The sequence below is a fragment of the Camarhynchus parvulus genome, chromosome 2 (assembly GCF_901933205.1).
Source record: "Camarhynchus parvulus chromosome 2, STF_HiC, whole genome shotgun sequence".
Taxonomy (NCBI): domain Eukaryota; kingdom Metazoa; phylum Chordata; class Aves; order Passeriformes; family Thraupidae; genus Camarhynchus; species Camarhynchus parvulus.
Genome location: NC_044572.1, coordinates 62,183,860 through 62,202,172, shown reverse-complemented (window position 1 = coordinate 62,202,172; position 18,313 = coordinate 62,183,860). Strand labels below are relative to the sequence as shown.

At 38.1% G+C, this 18,313-nt stretch overlaps 1 protein-coding gene across 2 annotated transcripts in view; it reads right to left on the bottom strand.

The window, feature by feature from the left end:
- Nucleotides 1-18,313, bottom strand: part of KIF13A (kinesin family member 13A) — a 104,785-nt gene that overhangs the window by 11,197 nt on the left and 75,275 nt on the right. The window contains exons 18-35 of one of the 2 annotated variants that reach the window (XM_030944143.1): nucleotides 13,701-13,863; nucleotides 12,918-13,058; nucleotides 11,116-11,265; nucleotides 10,795-10,959; nucleotides 10,060-10,233; nucleotides 9,372-9,523; nucleotides 9,126-9,258; nucleotides 8,887-9,033; nucleotides 7,892-7,930; nucleotides 6,508-6,607; nucleotides 6,290-6,416; nucleotides 5,210-5,265; nucleotides 3,969-4,093; nucleotides 2,745-2,921; nucleotides 2,255-2,347; nucleotides 1,269-1,421; nucleotides 779-856; nucleotides 217-264 (exon numbers count right to left, since the gene is read on the bottom strand). In XM_030944143.1, coding sequence (XP_030800003.1) covers nucleotides 217-264; nucleotides 779-856; nucleotides 1,269-1,421; nucleotides 2,255-2,347; nucleotides 2,745-2,921; nucleotides 3,969-4,093; nucleotides 5,210-5,265; nucleotides 6,290-6,416; nucleotides 6,508-6,607; nucleotides 7,892-7,930; nucleotides 8,887-9,033; nucleotides 9,126-9,258; nucleotides 9,372-9,523; nucleotides 10,060-10,233; nucleotides 10,795-10,959; nucleotides 11,116-11,265; nucleotides 12,918-13,058; nucleotides 13,701-13,863 — 2,221 coding nt within the window. The remainder of the gene's footprint in view (nucleotides 1-216; nucleotides 265-778; nucleotides 857-1,268; nucleotides 1,422-2,254; nucleotides 2,348-2,744; nucleotides 2,922-3,968; nucleotides 4,094-5,209; nucleotides 5,266-6,289; nucleotides 6,417-6,507; nucleotides 6,608-7,891; nucleotides 7,931-8,886; nucleotides 9,034-9,125; nucleotides 9,259-9,371; nucleotides 9,524-10,059; nucleotides 10,234-10,794; nucleotides 10,960-11,115; nucleotides 11,266-12,917; nucleotides 13,059-13,700; nucleotides 13,864-18,313) is intronic. The other variant, XM_030944144.1, reaches the window with a different exon arrangement.

Sequence of the window (18,313 nt, the reverse complement as noted above, 5' to 3'; positions counted from 1 at the left end):
TCAGTTCATAAAACTCTAATATGAAAAGCAGAGAAGAATGATAAGGTTTAATGCAAAATTATATGTAATGGGTGCAGAATTTTGAAGATATATTATGTAAGTCTTTAAATACTATTTCTATTTTCCTTTTTTTTCCCTAAATTCTCAAACATGTCTTGCTTCTGGTGGGGGTGGGAAATCTGAGAATGTGAGCTATTTGTTGCTACGTTTCCATACCTTGTCATCTTCATCACAGGCAGAAAGATCCAGTCGACTACAGGACACCTATGGAACACCAACAGACAGAATGACAAAATGCCTACCTTTTATTTGGGAGATGTAATACCTTGAGGAAACACTATGATCATTTAGTTCTAATAACTGTCCTGCTTTCTCTTTTCAGACCAGATTATGTATAAAGACGTCTACGTTTCTGCTGTATGAGTGAGTGAGAGAACACATAAAATGGAAACTACCCCTTATACCATGAAAAAAGTTAAAGCAATTTGGAGGTAAAAGTAATCTGAATCAGGGCAGTTGTCATCCTGAACTACTTCCCAAATGAATATCCTTTTTACAAGGAGAAGAATTTCAACTAACCCTCCCTCTTTCCTGATAAATTTGTTATCTCCTAGGACAGACAATTTTAGAGACAGGATTTCACTTCATGTCCACTTCCCCACAGGCTGGTTAGTCCCAGCACCATAGTAATCATTACCCTATCTCCTTGTGCAAGCATTACATCAGCACACAGACAGCAGCCCCTGCCCCATCTGTGCTGACGAGGAAGGGTCCTTACATTGTGCACGTTCGGAGTGCTGATGCTCCTGCGGATGTTCCTGGCTTTGGTGGAGAGAGCCTCTTTGACAGTGACTGCCTGTGTAAAGAGAACAAAACACTAAGAGCAATGCCATGGTCTCCTCAGGAGAACTGAGCAAGCAGGATAGGAACTTTTTTTCAGTGTAGCTAACAGCAGCAATCAGGGCTTGCATTCACAAATCTTAATTTGCACACACAACCACTGAAGCTTCTGTCTGAAATTCATTCTCTGGCCTTTGCTTGTTCAGGTTCTGAGTACTACATCATTGCTAGCTTTAGTTACTACATCCACCACAACTGGAAATTCGTATTTCACAGAACTAACTTCATCTTACATTTATCGGTCCAATGATCTCTAAAAAAAAACAACTGAAACAAAAAAAGCCACACAGTATTTTTAAAAGATCAGTCATCTTCTCTTGAATTCACATAATCCAGTGCAAACATTGCAAGAAATGCCTTTTCCTTGCCTGTCTCAGCCGTTCAAGGCTCAGAATGTTCTCCACTTGCAGCACACCACGTGTGTATTTCTCAATGTAGGTTTCGCCATCGGATGTGCCCTCGTTCTCACTCCTTGCAGCCATCAGTGCTAAGGTCTCACGATCCTCAATTTCTTCTGTAGCCTAAAGCAGAAGTTACACCATCCAAGGTTTCAAAAAGGAAAGCCAATTGTTTTATCTCACTTTTTTAGACCAGTTCAATTCAGAAATGAATTTGAATTGGGCATCTTAAACTTAATCAGCAAACCTAATTACAGTAAATGATCCAGGGTTGTTCCATAGAGATACAAATGATGCTGAAGAGATCAAGCTTAGGAGAAGTTTTGAGCATTTGCTATAGTAAATCACTTCTAGAAAAAATGCATATATAACCTGAAATTGTGTATGTTAAGGTTCAACTAATGGCAACTTCCTAGGCAAGGAAATGTAATTTCCTTCCCAAATCTTAAAACATGCTGTGATTTCCCTGGAGTTTAAAATTTAAGTAGTACAACAAAGTGACAATTACAGGGTTTCAAGACTATTTATGTTTTCATTTGTCCAGTTTGTTTACTTTAAAAATAAATTTTATAGTACATTTACAACTTGTACAAGCTTTTTTCTATAAAAAGTAATTTATACTCCTGTGAACTCAGATTCCCAGTTACTCTGTTTCCACAAACCTGAACATTCCTCTGAGTATTCTCTATGTTTTCCCTGTAGACACTAACAGGCTTTCAAAAATAACTTTACTACAAAAACTCACTTAAATACAGTAGAGGAGAAAATAAAATCCCCACAGCTTTCAACTGTTTAAAGATAAATACCATCTCACACTGAACTTCAGTATATCCACTTTGGCAACCTGCCCAATACCAGCAAAGCAGGACATTTACTTTCTAATCAGTATCACCCACTGCAGTAGGTCAATTCTCTTGGTTTCTGTGAATTTGCCAGAGAAATATACTGTGATTTACCTTTGGTATGTTGGATACTATTTCATAAGTCACTCCACAGGCATAATATATATTTTTCAAGGATATTCTCCTTTTCAGGCTCTGGGTAAAACTCTAGAAAGAAAGTAATTTTCAGTTACTGTTTTGATAATTATTATTTATGACATCCTAAGAAATAAAAAGGTGCAATGAAAAATCTGATTATGAAGCCCATCAGAACAGTAATTTATTAAATTACTTTTTTTAGCATTTATGATATTTTAAGCAGTCTTTACAACATTGTGCTCAGTATATAATGCTACTAAGTTCAATCAGTTAAAAAATGGACAGTTCAAAGAAATACACCAGTGCACAACTTCAGTGCAACCTATAAAAATCTAGTTTTCATTTCTCTCTCATAACAACTGGGGAGACCAGACTCTCAAAATTAAGAAAGCAGCTAAGAAAACACATTCATTAAATTAAGAATATGAAACAAAACAAGGAATAAAAGAATATATAAACTTATTACCTGTTTGTTATAAATGTTGGCTGCAATCCTCTTGCGTAATACCAGTTCCATTGCAGCAGGGTGACTGAGCTGCACAGTAGTTTTCACTATTAAGTAAATTCTCTCATTTTGAGGAGTTACCCTATTGAGGTGCACTGAGTCATGGACAGAAGAGTCCCAGGCAGCAGTGGCTGAAACCTATGCAGACAAATTAAGTGGAAGAAGAAAAGGGTAATCAAATATTCTATTATTCTAACAACAGGTATAATTTACAATGATTTAACATGAAGTAAAACATGAGAGAAAAATCACCATCATTGAACAAAGTGAAAACAAACCTCCATTTCATAGTAAGGAATTTTTTCAGAAAATTCATAAAATAGGTGTTAAGATACTGGAGGAAACAATTATGCCCACAATCCCTGCACTGTGCAAACCCTGCCCGAAAAGGAAATTTTCACATGGCTGGAGACAGAAAGGAAAGCAGAAGAAAGACAGGATGAAGGAATCCTACTGCTACTATATTAGAAGTACATTAATTTCAATGTAAAATCTTCCATCTATGTTGGATTAGGTTAACAGCCCAGACAGAATAAACCTGCACATATTCTGCAGAACTTTTTTCCTTCCCTCTGTCTTTCTCCCAACCTTGGTGTCCTCTTTATTCTGGAAACGGTCTCTTAAACAATGGCCTGAGTGGTTGCAGGACATGGAAGGCATCAGTTAAGAAATTCCAAAATGGATTCAGAACCATCAATTTCCAACAATTCCCAAACCAGTAATTACTAGTAGTAATTTGTAGTAATAACTAAAATAATTAGTAGTAATTTGTACTAATAACTAGAAATGAAATAATTTTTATTTAAGTATTAAGCTTTGCCTAGTGCACACAATAAAACAAGTCATTTTCTCTGAAGAGTTAAGAGCCTGCAAGAGGAATGATGAAGGGGTGAGGAAAGCAGGAAAAGGGATTGTAAGTCAGGCAGTTGAATTATTCTTTGCCAAGAGCTAAGACTTGTCATCTCTGAATTAAGGCAAAAGAGCTAACAAGTCATATCCTCTCAAATTCTGAATAAATAGGCCGGAAAATAAAGGCAGCACTAGATACAGATGGTACTTCTAAGACAAAAAGGTAATAATAATAATAACAATAATGAATAAATACATAGAAATAGGAAATAAAACATAAGAAGAAAGCATTTACACAAGCTGCAGTTGTCAAAAAGGAGGCTGCTAATAATTTACCTCATCATCACTGTGTTTTATGATCGGCAGATAAAAGAATGGGCTCCCATGCTCCTTTGGTAGTATTGAGTTAACTCCTGATGCATGGGGACCTATAAGTTGTTCATTGGCACTGAGGTCATCAGCTAATGAAACAAATGTGCAAAGAATGAAATAGTTTTATACCAAAGGATATGAATATATAGAGGCAATCCAGGCTATCCATATTTCATAATACATTTAACCCTAATTAATCTTATTACTATGCAGCATTTGCAGATGATTTCAGCATACAAAAGAAATTGAGAATAGCAGTTCTGGCTACATTACACTTTTAGCTAAACAAACAAAAGGTGTGCAATGACACAATGAACCTGTTTAAATATCCTGTTTGATTTTTTGTCTGCTAATCTCTACTGACGGTAAAAAAAAACAAAAAAGAAAACCAAAAAACCCACAAACCACACCAAAAAAAACCATTCCTTGTGAGCACACAAGGAAGATGAAGGAAGAGGGTAGTTCACTTTCCAAAAGTATCAGCTAAAGCAGGTTATTGACACATGGCCTATATAAATATGTGTAATAGGCCACTCCAGTGCTGGATGTGATAAGGCCTACAGATCCTCTTGTGCTTTATGTTCTGGTTTTTAATTAGACTTGCTTCCTAAACAGTCCTTAAATGTGGAGCTACCTCTAGTTTCTTGTTACTTACACAGTGTATCTGTGTCTTAAGAATATATATCAGTATTCTTCTCGCATTTAGAACTAAATACCTTGAAAGGGAGAAGACTTAAAAAAGCTCATTATTGCCCTACCACAGTGTTCATTAAATAAGCTGTTTAAAACTCTACACAAATATCAGTGGAAGAAGCTCTGAAAGCATTGGGAAATTCTCTATCAGTGCTTTAATGACATGTGAATTTGTATGTCAAAACATTTACAGGACTTCCTCATCTGCTGTTTGATTCGAACTAAGCTTGCTTTCTTACCATATTTTCTGTTGTACAGCCTATCACTGAGTACAGTGATACTGTGTTCCCTGACTTTAATCCTTATTCTAAAATAGTTGTGCTTAATTATGCCAACATACACAACCAGAAAAAAACAGAAGCACTATAAAAGCCATATCAGACAATGTCATTGCCAGGACTTGTTTGATTTCTTACACCTTTCAAGTTCATTCTTCCATTCAACCATTTATTGACCCAAACTAAATCTCATTTCCCCCTCGACAAGTTTCTTAATCTGATTTTACAACATACCGTTCAGATCAAGGAAAAGGACAGGTATATGCGTTTCCATTCCTGCAGGTGGAATCCTGAAACAAAACAAACTGCTGGCAACAAAGAAGGCAAATTCATACACCTAAGCTAATTTGGGCAAACAGATCCCCATGCAATATTCATTAACTGTAACCAATGGCTAAAGCTATCAAAATTCTGATGGCTTCTCTGAATGCCTGTGTGGCACAAACAGCATTTTGTTTATCTACACACAGAGCTACAGCTAGAGCTTTGTCAAAACTCAATTCACACCACACAGCATGTGGCAGTTATTGTGAGGACCAGAGTTTTAAACATCCTGTTCTGCTCCATACCAAGTTAACTGGTTGTAGTCATCTCACACATACAGTTCAGCAACCCTCCAAACAACTGGCTATGTAACTACTGGCAGTCTTTATATCCATGAACACACTTTTAGCCATATGTCCACAGCATGTTTCAGGTGGATAAGGGGAAAAATGGCAAGAAAAGAGTATTGCTACATTATTCTCTGAATACTATTGGAGACATTAGTGTACTCTTGATTAGAAGAGCATTTTTTGCCTTCCCTTTCCCAAACCTAACACTTTGAATTCTTCATTTTTGCATGTCAGCTCCAAAGATCTTCATCAAAACACAAATTTAAATGAAACTAAAGAGAAATATATTACAAATTCAGATGAAACAGAGAACACATCCTTTGAAATCAGTTTCTTCCCTCTCTAGCCTTTATCAATGACATCATCACGTGTTCTACCATTCATCTTTCAATCATTCCTTTTCTGAAAGGAATCAAACTACTGAATAATTTTCCCAATTGTATAAAGTTGCAAAATACTGTATTATATTCAAAGGTGATTTTCAAACCTTGAAAGCTATTTCAAAGCTACTTCATATAATATCTTAGCTAAGCAAATCTTTCTTACATTCAGAACAGCACCTGACCTAAACTTTCTGTCAGCTGAATGCAGTTTGTAGTATCACAGGAGAACACTCCAAAACATCCTTAGATTTGTACCTTGCAGAATGCACATTTTATGTACAAAAAGCTGGCAACTCAAGTGGCTTTTCTGAACATACCAATTTGCGGGGGCACCGGGAATTCCACTGCCTGGTGCTGGAACAAACACTGCATTCCTCTCTTCCGTCAGCCCCACCCACTGTTCCACCAGTCGGGCTTCTCGTTCTATATCATCCTCTGATTTTTCTACAGTGGAAGAGATTAGAATTACAGATGAGACACACTTTTTGTGGTATAGGGCATAAAGCACTTATGATAGAGACTTCAAGTCACAAACCTTGTTTGTTGCTGATCTTTTGGATCTGCTCATCTAAGTATTCTCTGCGTTTTATTAATGCATCGGACCACCTTTCTCGTACACAGTTCAAATCTTCTTCCTAACATGGAAACAGACAAGAAGGGCACGAGACTACGTGGGTAAGAATAAAGGGCAGAGAATTCTGTGGTAATTTAATCAGAATTTATATTAAATGGCTTGCACAATGCAGAAAACTCTTTTCCCCCAAATGACATGCACACTGATTAAGTACCTCATCACCCATGAAGGGAAGTTTATTTACTTTCAAGTCTCAGATTTCAACAGGAGAAAAGAAAACGTGACTGCCTCTGCTGCTGAACAGATTACACACCATGGGCTAATTACTCACAGAAGCGGCAATCAAACTTTTGAATAGCATATGGAAGAGGAAAACCCAGTATCATCAGTTGATCGTAAGTTCTCCTGAAGATTAGACAGGTCAGTACACCCTCAAACCTGCACAAAATTCCATTGCCAGCAGCTGCTATCAGTGCAATTAAAAGATTTCTCATGCAAACAAAACCCATCATGCAATCATGCTTTGTGGTATCACAGAAAATCCAGTTGGTTCTTCTCTGTGATATGTCAGGAAGCGCATAAACAGCCCGCAAGAAGTTAGTACCTTAAATTATATTTTTGAGATTGCTAGGAAACTTAACACATCATTTTAAGGGATGTCAGCATTCTCATCTAACTGGTTTTACTTCTGTTGGACTGCCTATTAGAAAAAAGTCTTCTATGTAGAAATCTGAAATTTATTTTACTTTGGGGGGATTTCCTCTTCTGCTCTTTGTCACCTTTTAGAATGAGTCTTCTGTAACACTGTCTAAATTGCGCCTTATCACACAGGAAAACAGGGTCAAGGTTGGGTTTTGTGCAGATAAAAGAAAATTGCTTCACTGCAGCTTCTGTATCTACCCCCATTCACATCCTCCACTCTCACTCAAGCATTTCAGAAAACTGCACAACATAAAGGGTTATGATATTTTCTTTAGAAAACAAACAAAATATCTTATGCTGCATAATTTGCCTGGAAAAGATGCCTGCAGCTGCTGGTTCTTTTCCCTGTGATATTCATCAGAAATTGCTTTCATCCTAAATTAAAGTTTCAAAGCTTTTATTCCCATAGCAATTCATGTAGCCAGTTAGGAGAGCTGACTGCAGAGTACTAGAGAAGAGAGGACACTGTAAGAGTATAAAGTCACAAGGTAACTGAAATAGCAGTGTTTTATAGCTCAGGTAGCCTCTAAAATGCACAGCATGTGTGTATTCAAAGCCGCTTTTGCTTGTTCATTTGAGAGTTGCTGGCCATTAGCATTAGCTGTGCCCCATGCCGCAGGATTGACAGCAAGAGCAGCAATACCTGGTAACTATCCATATCACCACCATCATCCTCCTCCTTCTGGTAGGAGAAAATACATTTTGTAAAACATAAAACCCATGCATTTCACTCAACAGAAATTAACAGAAATAACCCAAAACACAAATACCAACATTTCTGCACAAACTTGTAAAATGTTAAAATCACAACACTCAAATAACTAGTCTTATTAAAGGTAGAAAATTTCTTTTTCATTACACTGTAGCAGGTCAGCAATGATTTGAGTATTAGTGAATATGTTTATCAAAAAAAAAAAATCACCACAGAATCCAGTCCCAGAAAAATGACTGAGCGAGTAGATCACTAATCTCAAGTTTTACAGTTTCATCTGTATTCAATGTTAGAATTATTTGTGGAACTGAATGCAAACCTTCTGACAAAAGGCACCTTGTTTCCCTGGGTGGCCCATTCCACTTGTTCTTTGCCATCACGGTTAAAATCATGGTTTATTTCCAATATGAATTTGTCCAATATCAGCTGAAATGATTTATGCTTCTTAAGGACTTCCTTGGCTATGTGGAATAGCCCTTTCACATTCAGTGACAACTGGTTTTGATTCTTATAAAATCACAACTTGGTGCTTTTCAAAAAGCTAAATAGTATCTCACTACATTTTCTCCAATAAATTTCTTCTTTTTTTTTTTTTTGCTTTTCCCCTCCTCAACTTTCACCATCTCTGGAAGGGAGGAAAACTAATAGCACTAGGAATCTAGTATTAATCACCTCTTTACACAAAGGTAAAAACAATTGCCATATTCCTTCTGTCCTGCCATACTCCGTACTTTATCAGTTATAAATTGAGTTATAAGCAAAAAAAAAAAAAACAGGTTTAGCACCACAGGCTCACGTTACTTGTATTAACCTCAAGCATGTGTAAAGCTGCAAATCATGTACCAGTGTGCTAAGGTCCCTTTTGGAACTGTGTTGAGTTGGGTCCAGAACAGCAGAACCACACTAAACTGAGAAATTAACCTTACCTGGTAGCTGTCCAAGCCCCTTTGCAGTCTGGTTGATCTGGCAGTCACCCCACCTACAGAGACTGAAAGAATTGCTTCTACCATGAGAGGCAACGTTCCTGAATGCTGCACAGGTTTCACTGTCACCTGAACTCTGCGAGAATGACCCTAAGCAGGAAATTGAGAGAGAGAGAAAACCTAAGAATAAAATTTAAAAATTAATTTAAGCATGAATAAGATGGCAAGGAAAAGATACATACCTGCCTAAGCTGGAAAATTCCCCCTGTGTTTACATCTTTTGCCTGATGGAGTTCAACTGCAGTGTATTCACCCATCTCATTCAATTCTTGTATGGAAATCCACATTTCTATTCTTCGAGTTACTTCATTCCATCTAAAAAGACATCCCCATAAAAACTCATGGTTGCCTCAAAGTATTTGTGCACCACAGGTACTACAAAACTTATAAAAAATTGATGGAAGCATTCATTTGTAATACATTTGTACCTGTCTCTCAGTGTCCTAGTTTTTGCATGAAGAGAATCAACTTCCCAAACAGAGCTGCCATTGCCAGTACATCTGTGACCCCACACCTCAATAGCAAGAGCTCCTTCTGAAATGAACTCCAAAAACTCCTCTGTGACATTCACCACATAGTCCTGGCAATGAGAAAAACAAATCACATTTAACCATATTAAATAATTGTATCGCCTCAACTGGCTTGTAAGGACACAAACAACTAACTTCCTGCCTGATCAACCATACAGTTTACATCACAAAGCTCCACTCTGGACATGAAAGTTGTAAAACCTCATCATCTCAGCAATTCATGCTCCTGCATACCACATTTCATCATAAAAGTGATGTCTCAGCTCCAGTGATCTCTTTTAAGCTACTGAGCTTACCAAACAAGTATATAATCAGCTGTCATTATATAAATGATAGATTTCTCCACACATTAAATTCACATCTGAATTTAAAAGATCCCTAATCAAAACATCTTTTCCTTTTGCTACATTTTGAGGAAGTGATGAAGTGAAATATTAAGGCATTCTTAAGCATAGTTAAAAGTCATTAGTTATATGACTTGACCCTCTCCTTCTTCTTCCCCTAGTAAATCAAGGCTCAGACTTCAAACAGTTTCTCTAAAGGTATGATCCTCCTGGTAACACTGTTTCATAATAAAAATACTTACCTTACAGTGAGAGAAGGTCACTGTAAAATGAGCATCTTTGCTCTGAGGTGAAGGCACATCTGGATCTACTACTGGTGCTGCTACTGTTGACTCGCATTGATCCCAAAATGTGTATTGACAAAAGACAAAATTGGAGAGATTGGGTGGCAGTCCGGTTGCTTCTTTTATTTTTACCTGAGGAGACAAAACAGATGTTGTCATGAATATGACTGTTTCCTCTTCAACTGCAAATTGAAGACCAACAGCCAAGAAGAAATTTTAAAGGACAGTAAGGATGTTCCCATTTAGGAAATATGATTTTGCATATATAGAAATGTAGACATAAGGACCTCACCCATGTACATGTTTCACTGGGGGAAGCTGATAAGCTTGAGTGGAGAATGAAATACTTCATCACAGAAGAAATTAAATCCATACACCACCCATAGATACTACATTAGATGATCAAACTACAGGAGCTAGTTACAGGGAAAAACTGTTTCCCCTTCTGTGTCTGTAAAGGATTGTCCTTGTAATACCAGTATTTATGGTGCAGATGTGCATCTACTGGAAACTAAAACAAATTATATGAACCACTGGAAACCACTGACTGGCCTACCCTGAGCTGGAAAAAGAGGAGTCCTTTCAGAGACTCTTCAGCCAGCAATAGTCTACATAGCCTAGTACTTTACATCAGACTGACTACATAGTTACAGAGGCTCGAAACTGTAAACTTCATCAGGTGTTCTCACGCACCCTACAGGAGAGCTTTTTCGCTCGGTGAATAATTTCTCCGTTGTTATCCATGACTTCCAGACTCCCACTCTCACTGGAGTTCTCAGATGAGTCATCTCCTTCCACCACACGTTCTGGGACAGATCCGGTGACACGCATTACTTCAACGTGCAGCCGCCCTGCCACCTGAAGGCAATTACACAGAGAACATACAAGGCCACTTGAAAAACACTTATTCACTGGGGAACAAGACAGCAGGCACCATTTGCTTGCTAAAGCCCTGGTGCACAAGGAGCACAAAGACTCCTGCAGGAGCTCTCAGCACGCCCAGCCCGGCCTTACCTCGCCCTGCTGGCTGATGATGGGCACAGCGTACTGCAGCTTCACGTCGTAGAAAAGGCACTCCAGAAACACGTTGGCGACACCAATCAAGTTGTGGTTCTCCTGTGCTTCGTAGAAAGGATCACCTCTCTTGCCAATCAGCTTCCTTATCTGTTTTAGAGATAATGAGATGTCAGAAGACCACCAGCGTGGGAACAGGAGACCAAATAACCTCATAGTATTAAAGTATTGTGGCACAAAAATGACTCCACTGCCCATCTTTGTTCCTTCCTGTTACACAGCCAGAAAGAGACTAGAATCATATTACAAATTTGAAATGAAATCTTTGAGATGAGACATTATACAATCCTTTCTTTACTAAGGGATATAATAATATGATGACCTGCATATTTTAGCAACGTCAAGGCAAAGCAGACTTTACCATGACAAATCACAGTAGTCATTGATTTCAAGATGTTTCATGTTTTCTGCTCTGTTTATACTTATGAGAGGTCAAACCATCTTGAGGTTGTGCTGGTCTGGCTGCTGGCTACCACTACAAGGGCAAAGGGAAGGTGCAGGATGATTCCTACTTAAGTCAACAAGTGTTCTTATGACTCCCATAGAGCTGAGATCACACCTGCAGCATTCCCCATACAGCCACAAAGAATTCATGCAGATTCCTAGCATGATATGCACTCCTCAGTGAATTTGTTAGTTCCTTCCCTTCTTCTCCTCTTTCATCTTCAACACATGCATTTGACCTACGTGTTTCTATGTAGCACATAGAACACATGCATTATGGACGACATAGGTCATGGAAAGAATGATCCTGGCTCAGGCAGACATAATGTATTCAAATATGTGCTATCAGTTCTTACTAAAGTCAGCAGCAAAATCATCGTTGTCTTCAATGGGCACAGATGAAGTGCTTGACCTCCCCTGTGTTATGATTTTAGAGATTCCCATTGTCCCGTCCAAAGCATGTAACAAAGGCACAAGAATTGTTCAAATATATTTGAGAATGATTCTTGATACAAGTAATTTAGGTGCTTCCTAACAGCCACTAGACAGTAAGATGTATTACCTATGCACTTCTACCTGGATACTTAGATGATGTCTTCTGCAATACCAAATATCATGTCTCTTTCTAGTAAACAAGCAAGTTTTTGGCAAATCTCATGCCTATCTGTCAAGGCTAATGTGCTACTTAAATTCTCACAAAATACCACTTGGTTATGACAGAAATGCTGATGAGACCAAGTATCTCCAATTGATTTCTTCCCTGCTTTAAGGCTGGGAAATATACAAATGAAATTAAAGAATATTTCATAGTTTAAAATCAAGTTTTATCCCACTCCTATATTCTGCACCTTAAGCAGCACCCTTGTTAGCTTTGACACACTAAATAACTTTATTTCTAATGCAGCTTGCTACTTCCATTCAGAGCTGGTGGTCACCTGCATGCCAGGTAAACATATGCTCTTAGCGGCATTGTGAGTCACTACCTCACCACAATTATATCTGACATCAGCACACTTAACATCTGAAAACACAAGTGAGATAGGACATACCTGTGTTTTATTATGCGTGGGGATTTTGAATATTTAGTATTATACTGGTTTTTTTCTGGGTTTTTGTTTGTTTTGGTTTTTTTTTAAACATATTTCCCTATCCTTTCATATACAAAGTCATTGCACTTGCTGTCTATGACATATTAAAAGGGTTTAAACCCTGTGATATGAAAGCAAACTCAATCTTTTTTTAATATGAAAGCAAACTCAATCTTTGATCCATTCCATTTTCAAAAATATATAAATTACCTCAGGAATTTTCTCCTTCCATTCTTGATAGAGGTCTCTCATATCAATCAATTTGTTCTCTAGTTTCTCAATAGTCCACACTTGAGTACCTTTTCCTTTTCTTCTCACTTGAATTGCAGGCTCGCTTACTATTGCACCCCTCTAAATCAGAAGAAAAAACAATCAGTGCAGGAAATGTGCATGTAAGTAGTTTAACTCTTCACTCAAACTGCATTCCTAGAAAGGAATAAAATACAGAACCCTGCAGCCTCTCTCCGCATGCCAGTCACGCTACTTCTGTCCTCAGACACAGCATGGCCTATACACATCTCTGAGCATCCAGATCTCTTTATCCTTCTCAAACATGATCATTCCCACAGGAACATTAACACACTCAGTCAAAGCCCTTAGGACAAGTATATTATCCTAATTGCTATCATATTTACAGCAGCACTGTAAAACCCTTTAAGACACAAAATTGTAGGAAACTGCAACAAAACCCATTAATTTCTGCAGATATAACTAAAATGCAGGTTCTGCAGCAACAGAACACAAATGTCTGCTCATATGCATTGCACATATGGTGTTCACACAGCTGAAAACAGCAAGAGCCATACTTAATGCTCTGTTGCCATTTTTACTTAATTACTCACTTCCAGTATATTAATCAGGTAGTGCTTCTATTTTGCCCATGCATAATCTAACAAAAGTAACATTTTATTGGCTCAAGCTGGATGAATGTTATATATGTCTACAAAGTTTAGCCACAAAGCTACATTTTCCATCATTCTTTGTTATCATTACCTTTTTGTTGGCACTGAGGTTTTCAGCAGGGATCTGAAGTGTTACTTGATAATCTGTTAGCTTACTCATTTCTTCTGCTAAGAAGTTTGCTTCTCTCACCAGAGTATTTGCTTTTACTATTTGCTCTCGAAGTTTAGCCAGGCTCTGTCGAAACAATTCATCCCTGTGGTGCAGTAGGTAACATGAAAAATACACAGAAACCTATTTCTATTATTGGAAAGCTGCAAATAGAGATGCTAACAAAGGCTTTTCTGAAACAAGTTTAAGAGGAAATGCTGAATAGCACTGTGTCAGTGAACACAAAACACTCACACAATTTTATTGAGGGAAAGCAGTGATCATATATTAAACAAACACTGTTGAGGCATGTCTAGTATGGTGATGCCCAAATAAAAGGTCACAGTAATATGGGAGCTGGTACAGTGATGATTTGTTTAAAGCCCTGAGGACATTTCAAATTTTCAAGAAATGAAATAATTGCAGCTGTCTTTCCCTTTAATCTGGAGTCCTGTTCCAAAGAATCTACCAGTCCCAACATGTGAGATTTCATCTTGATAAAACTTGCTCTTCCTCAGACCATAATGTTAGAATCTGCATTCACTGCAGGCCACAGCTTTGTATCACTCCAAGGGCTTTGCAGTGACCACAGACCTCCCTCCACTTATTCAAGCGTACACATTAAAAAATATAAATAAAAAAACTTAAATCCTATTTACCCAAGGTATCTTTTAAGTAACATATGAATGAGCAGAGATTAAAGCCTGTGCACTCAGTTTCTGGACAAATTCCAAAGAGGTTTCTCAGGCCTGTCTGAGCAAATCTACACTAATGCAACACCTGGCAAACCTGCTATGACACATACTATACATACACCTGTGTACTCAGATATGCCCTCACCTGGGATTCTCATCTTTAAATTACCTTTTTAAATGATCATGATTATCCCCTGAGCAAAGCTCATTCTGCCTTCTTTGTAATCTCAACAGCACTTACTGTGTCTCATCACCTTTATAAAACTCAAGATCAAACTTTGGATATTTCAGTCACCAGCTTCCTCCGTATGATTTTTTTTAGCCTTTCTATGCAAAGTCCTACTGAAATATGGTACATGTTGAGCACATGCACTTCTCATTTCTATGAAACACCTTAAATTATACACAACTGTAGGAGGAACAAGGGCCTTCCTATGAACACAGGCAAAGTTTGCCTGCTGCTAACATGCCTCTCAGTCACCAACAGAATTCTAGTTGAGTGGTTAGTTATCTTTTTCCAAAAAATCCCAAGGAATGGCTAATTCAAACCACACTCTGACAGTCCCCTGATACCATAACCAAAGTGGTAAACAACCAGCAGTGTTAGCAAGCAGCCCTGAATTTTAGTGCTTTCAAAATGCTAAAACATGCAGCTCTGTCTCTCTCCCCTACCCAGCCAAGGTTTGCAACAGTGGTTTTATTGGGTCTTAAATAGCTATTACCATCAGTGGATTTTTAGTAACTTCCTCCATATCTCCTCCCAGCATTAGATGGAAAATTCCTTTCTCTCTGCCTCTTGCCTCTGTTATCCAGGCTATCAAAATTAAATAAGCAATTCCAGACCATATGAGTGACACATTCCACAGTCAGCCATAATTCTGGATTCACATGGCAAATTAAGGTAGTCAGAACTTAATTACAAGAAAGTATTTGATACTGAGAGTGTACCACACCTACAGCCACTGTAAAACAACTAACTGGGAAAACAGAAGGCAGCTTTTATCTGCATGTGAGTGCTGTAAGAGCCATTGGACCCAGCTACAGCCAGTCACTTCTTTTATTTGGGACACCAGCTCTGGGACATCAGCACCTTGAAAGTTTTTTGGGAGGCTCCCACACCAGTATTAGCTACATTCTAGAGAAAGGAATGGTTTAAGACTGTAAGGCAAACTTACAAGTAACTCAACCAATTATTATGGGCAGTTCTTATAACAGTTGTGTTTTTCTGCATACAGCTGTGCCAGAACCCTTCCAGAAAGTTAAGGAAAAAAAAAAGCACTTCAGACAGGATTTCTTAATTCTCACTACATTAAACATATGACAAGCTCCACTAGGGTATTAACTGGAGCAAATACTCATTGAACATGAAATCCTGAAATAATTATTTAAGCCAGACAAGGAGAAACAACTGACACTCACAACCACCTCAACAAATAAAATTTGTTCGAAGTTATAATGGGTTAACTTTATGCCAATAGGATTTAAAACCAGGCCAGGTATCATCTGGCCTTCCACAGTCAGCAGAAAGTGGGAATAACCTCTGTGCAATGTGTTCCAGCTGATCTGACAGATACTGCCTCATGCCCACATCTGATACCTATCAAATTAATCCAGTAGAGCCCAGCTTTATTTGCAACAGCAACAGAGAGGCAGCTAAGACTGCACCAATCAAATCCCCTGCAACCCAGACTCTTGGAACTTTTGCACATTTTTCACATCCAGTCTTCCCATTCTTCCCATGATTTTTTGCCCTCTGGCCAGTTGGCTGGTAAACATCCTCTCAGCAACATGTTGCCATGTCTTTACAGCAGAAACCACTCAAAGACTTTTTTTTTCTGGTTTCTTATTTAAGACGATTCATTTTTCCCCCCTTTTTTCAGCAGCCGAAACCTCTTCTAGAGCTACAAATAAATAAAAAGTATATCTAAGAGGGTCTTCTGGAGGACAGGAAAATGATAATGAGTTCTTTCAGAAAACTGCTTATTCAATGGCAGCGCCACCAAAACATGATCAGACTCCTCATGGATCACTCCAAAGAGAATCCATTCTCCTCTTCTTTACAATGCAGCAAAGTACAGGCTTCAAGCAGTTCAACAGTTATACAGAGTAAAACATTCACCCATGAAATCCAGAGGCAAAACTTCTTGTTCAAAGCACAGCTCCTCTTCAGAAACATTTAACAACTACTGAGAAGTGAAAGCTGATGGAACACTTAGCCTTGATATCACTCCAGATTCTCTTTTTTGTGATTACATGGTCATGGTGGGTAATTTTAAGTGAATCAATTACCATCTTCTCTTCACAGCTCTCAAGGACAGGCAAGTATTTTTGCTACTTCCTTTTCCCTTCTGCTGCATCTTTTCAGAGGTACTGCCTCCCCTGCCAGTAAGCCCAGTTCTCTTCTCTGCTACTGCAGTACATTATCAATGATTTCTGGATGGCCTTGCTGTGCTCAAAGGAGTTCTGAATAGAAAGGCCTCCAGCTAACACACTTCTCATTCTGCATTCCTTGTGCAGCTCTAAAAGAGTCTGCAAATCCCAACCATAACTCTTTGACATGTTACATTCAGTTCCCAATGATTCTGTTTTTAGCTTTTTAGGGGCAAAAAATTATTTTAATTAATGCTGAATCATAGAACTACTTCTCCCTACACTCGCCATGAAAAACATTCTAGTCATTGCTGGTCAACAGTTAGTTATTTGTTTAGGTTTTTTTCCCAGGCTAAACTGGGCAGAAATTACAAAACAAAATCTTGCACAAAAACTAAACCAAGATCCGTTCTGTTCTATTTCTAACACTCTCGATTGAAAGCTGCAAACCAATGTTGACTATCTTGGTATAGATCCCTCTTGTAAATTGATTTGGTTTTTTAATGGTGAAGAATAAGGCAAAAATAATTACATAAAAAAGAGCACTCAAACTCACTACATATGGGAAAAAACCCCACTGAGTGAATAAGGAAGCTTCTGTTTTAAAAGAAACAGATGAAAAAAATTTACAAGAAACCTGTTAGAACATCAAGACATTCCTCCTGCTGAATTAGCCCCATGACAGAATACTCACTGGTATTCAGAAAACTTAAATCATCTCGGTTGCTGTTGCTGCCCCTTGAACTTCTCTCTGTGGAGCTGGCATCCTTCTCTCCTTCGCAATGACACCAAGAGAAAGCTTCTTCCATCGTCAAAACTGCTCTGCTCACATCTTCCTAGACTGCATTTTAACTGTTCCCACAAACCTCATGATGGTCTTTCACCAAGGCTACATTCAGGCGCCTGCTATTCCTTTGTAAAGAGGCCAATTCACTCATGGCAAGCCTTTAACTTCCTAAGCAGCTCAACCAGAGCAATTGTCTCCTAAAGCTGGGCTTAACTTTAGGAACACAACTGTACAAGCATTTACGGATCCCCATTCTCTGTACTTTTTATGGTTTTTTGATTGCAAAGTATTACTGCTCTCATTGCATGCTTGCAAAACACAATACTCTTTACTGGACTCTTTAGTCTTAGTTGACAAATTTACCTTACTGCACTATTCTTTCCTTTCTTTCATGATCTAAAACAATACTTGCTAAACCAAACATTTCATAAGCTGTTTTCAAGTTCAAAAAAAAAAAAGAAAAAAGAAAAAAACCAAAAAATCACACAGAAAACCAACCTATAATACTGCTCAAAAAAAATTAAATCTTTATGTCTTTTGTGAGTTAAATCTTGCACATGTTAAACATCAGCCCTAAACATAATGCTAACACTTTTGGAAGCGTAGCTCTTATTCTGCACATCAACTCCACAAAAAGAGTTACTGATTTTGGATGCAAGGTTCCAGCCACATTTTTCACCCTTTGTAGTTCTTACTACTTTGCT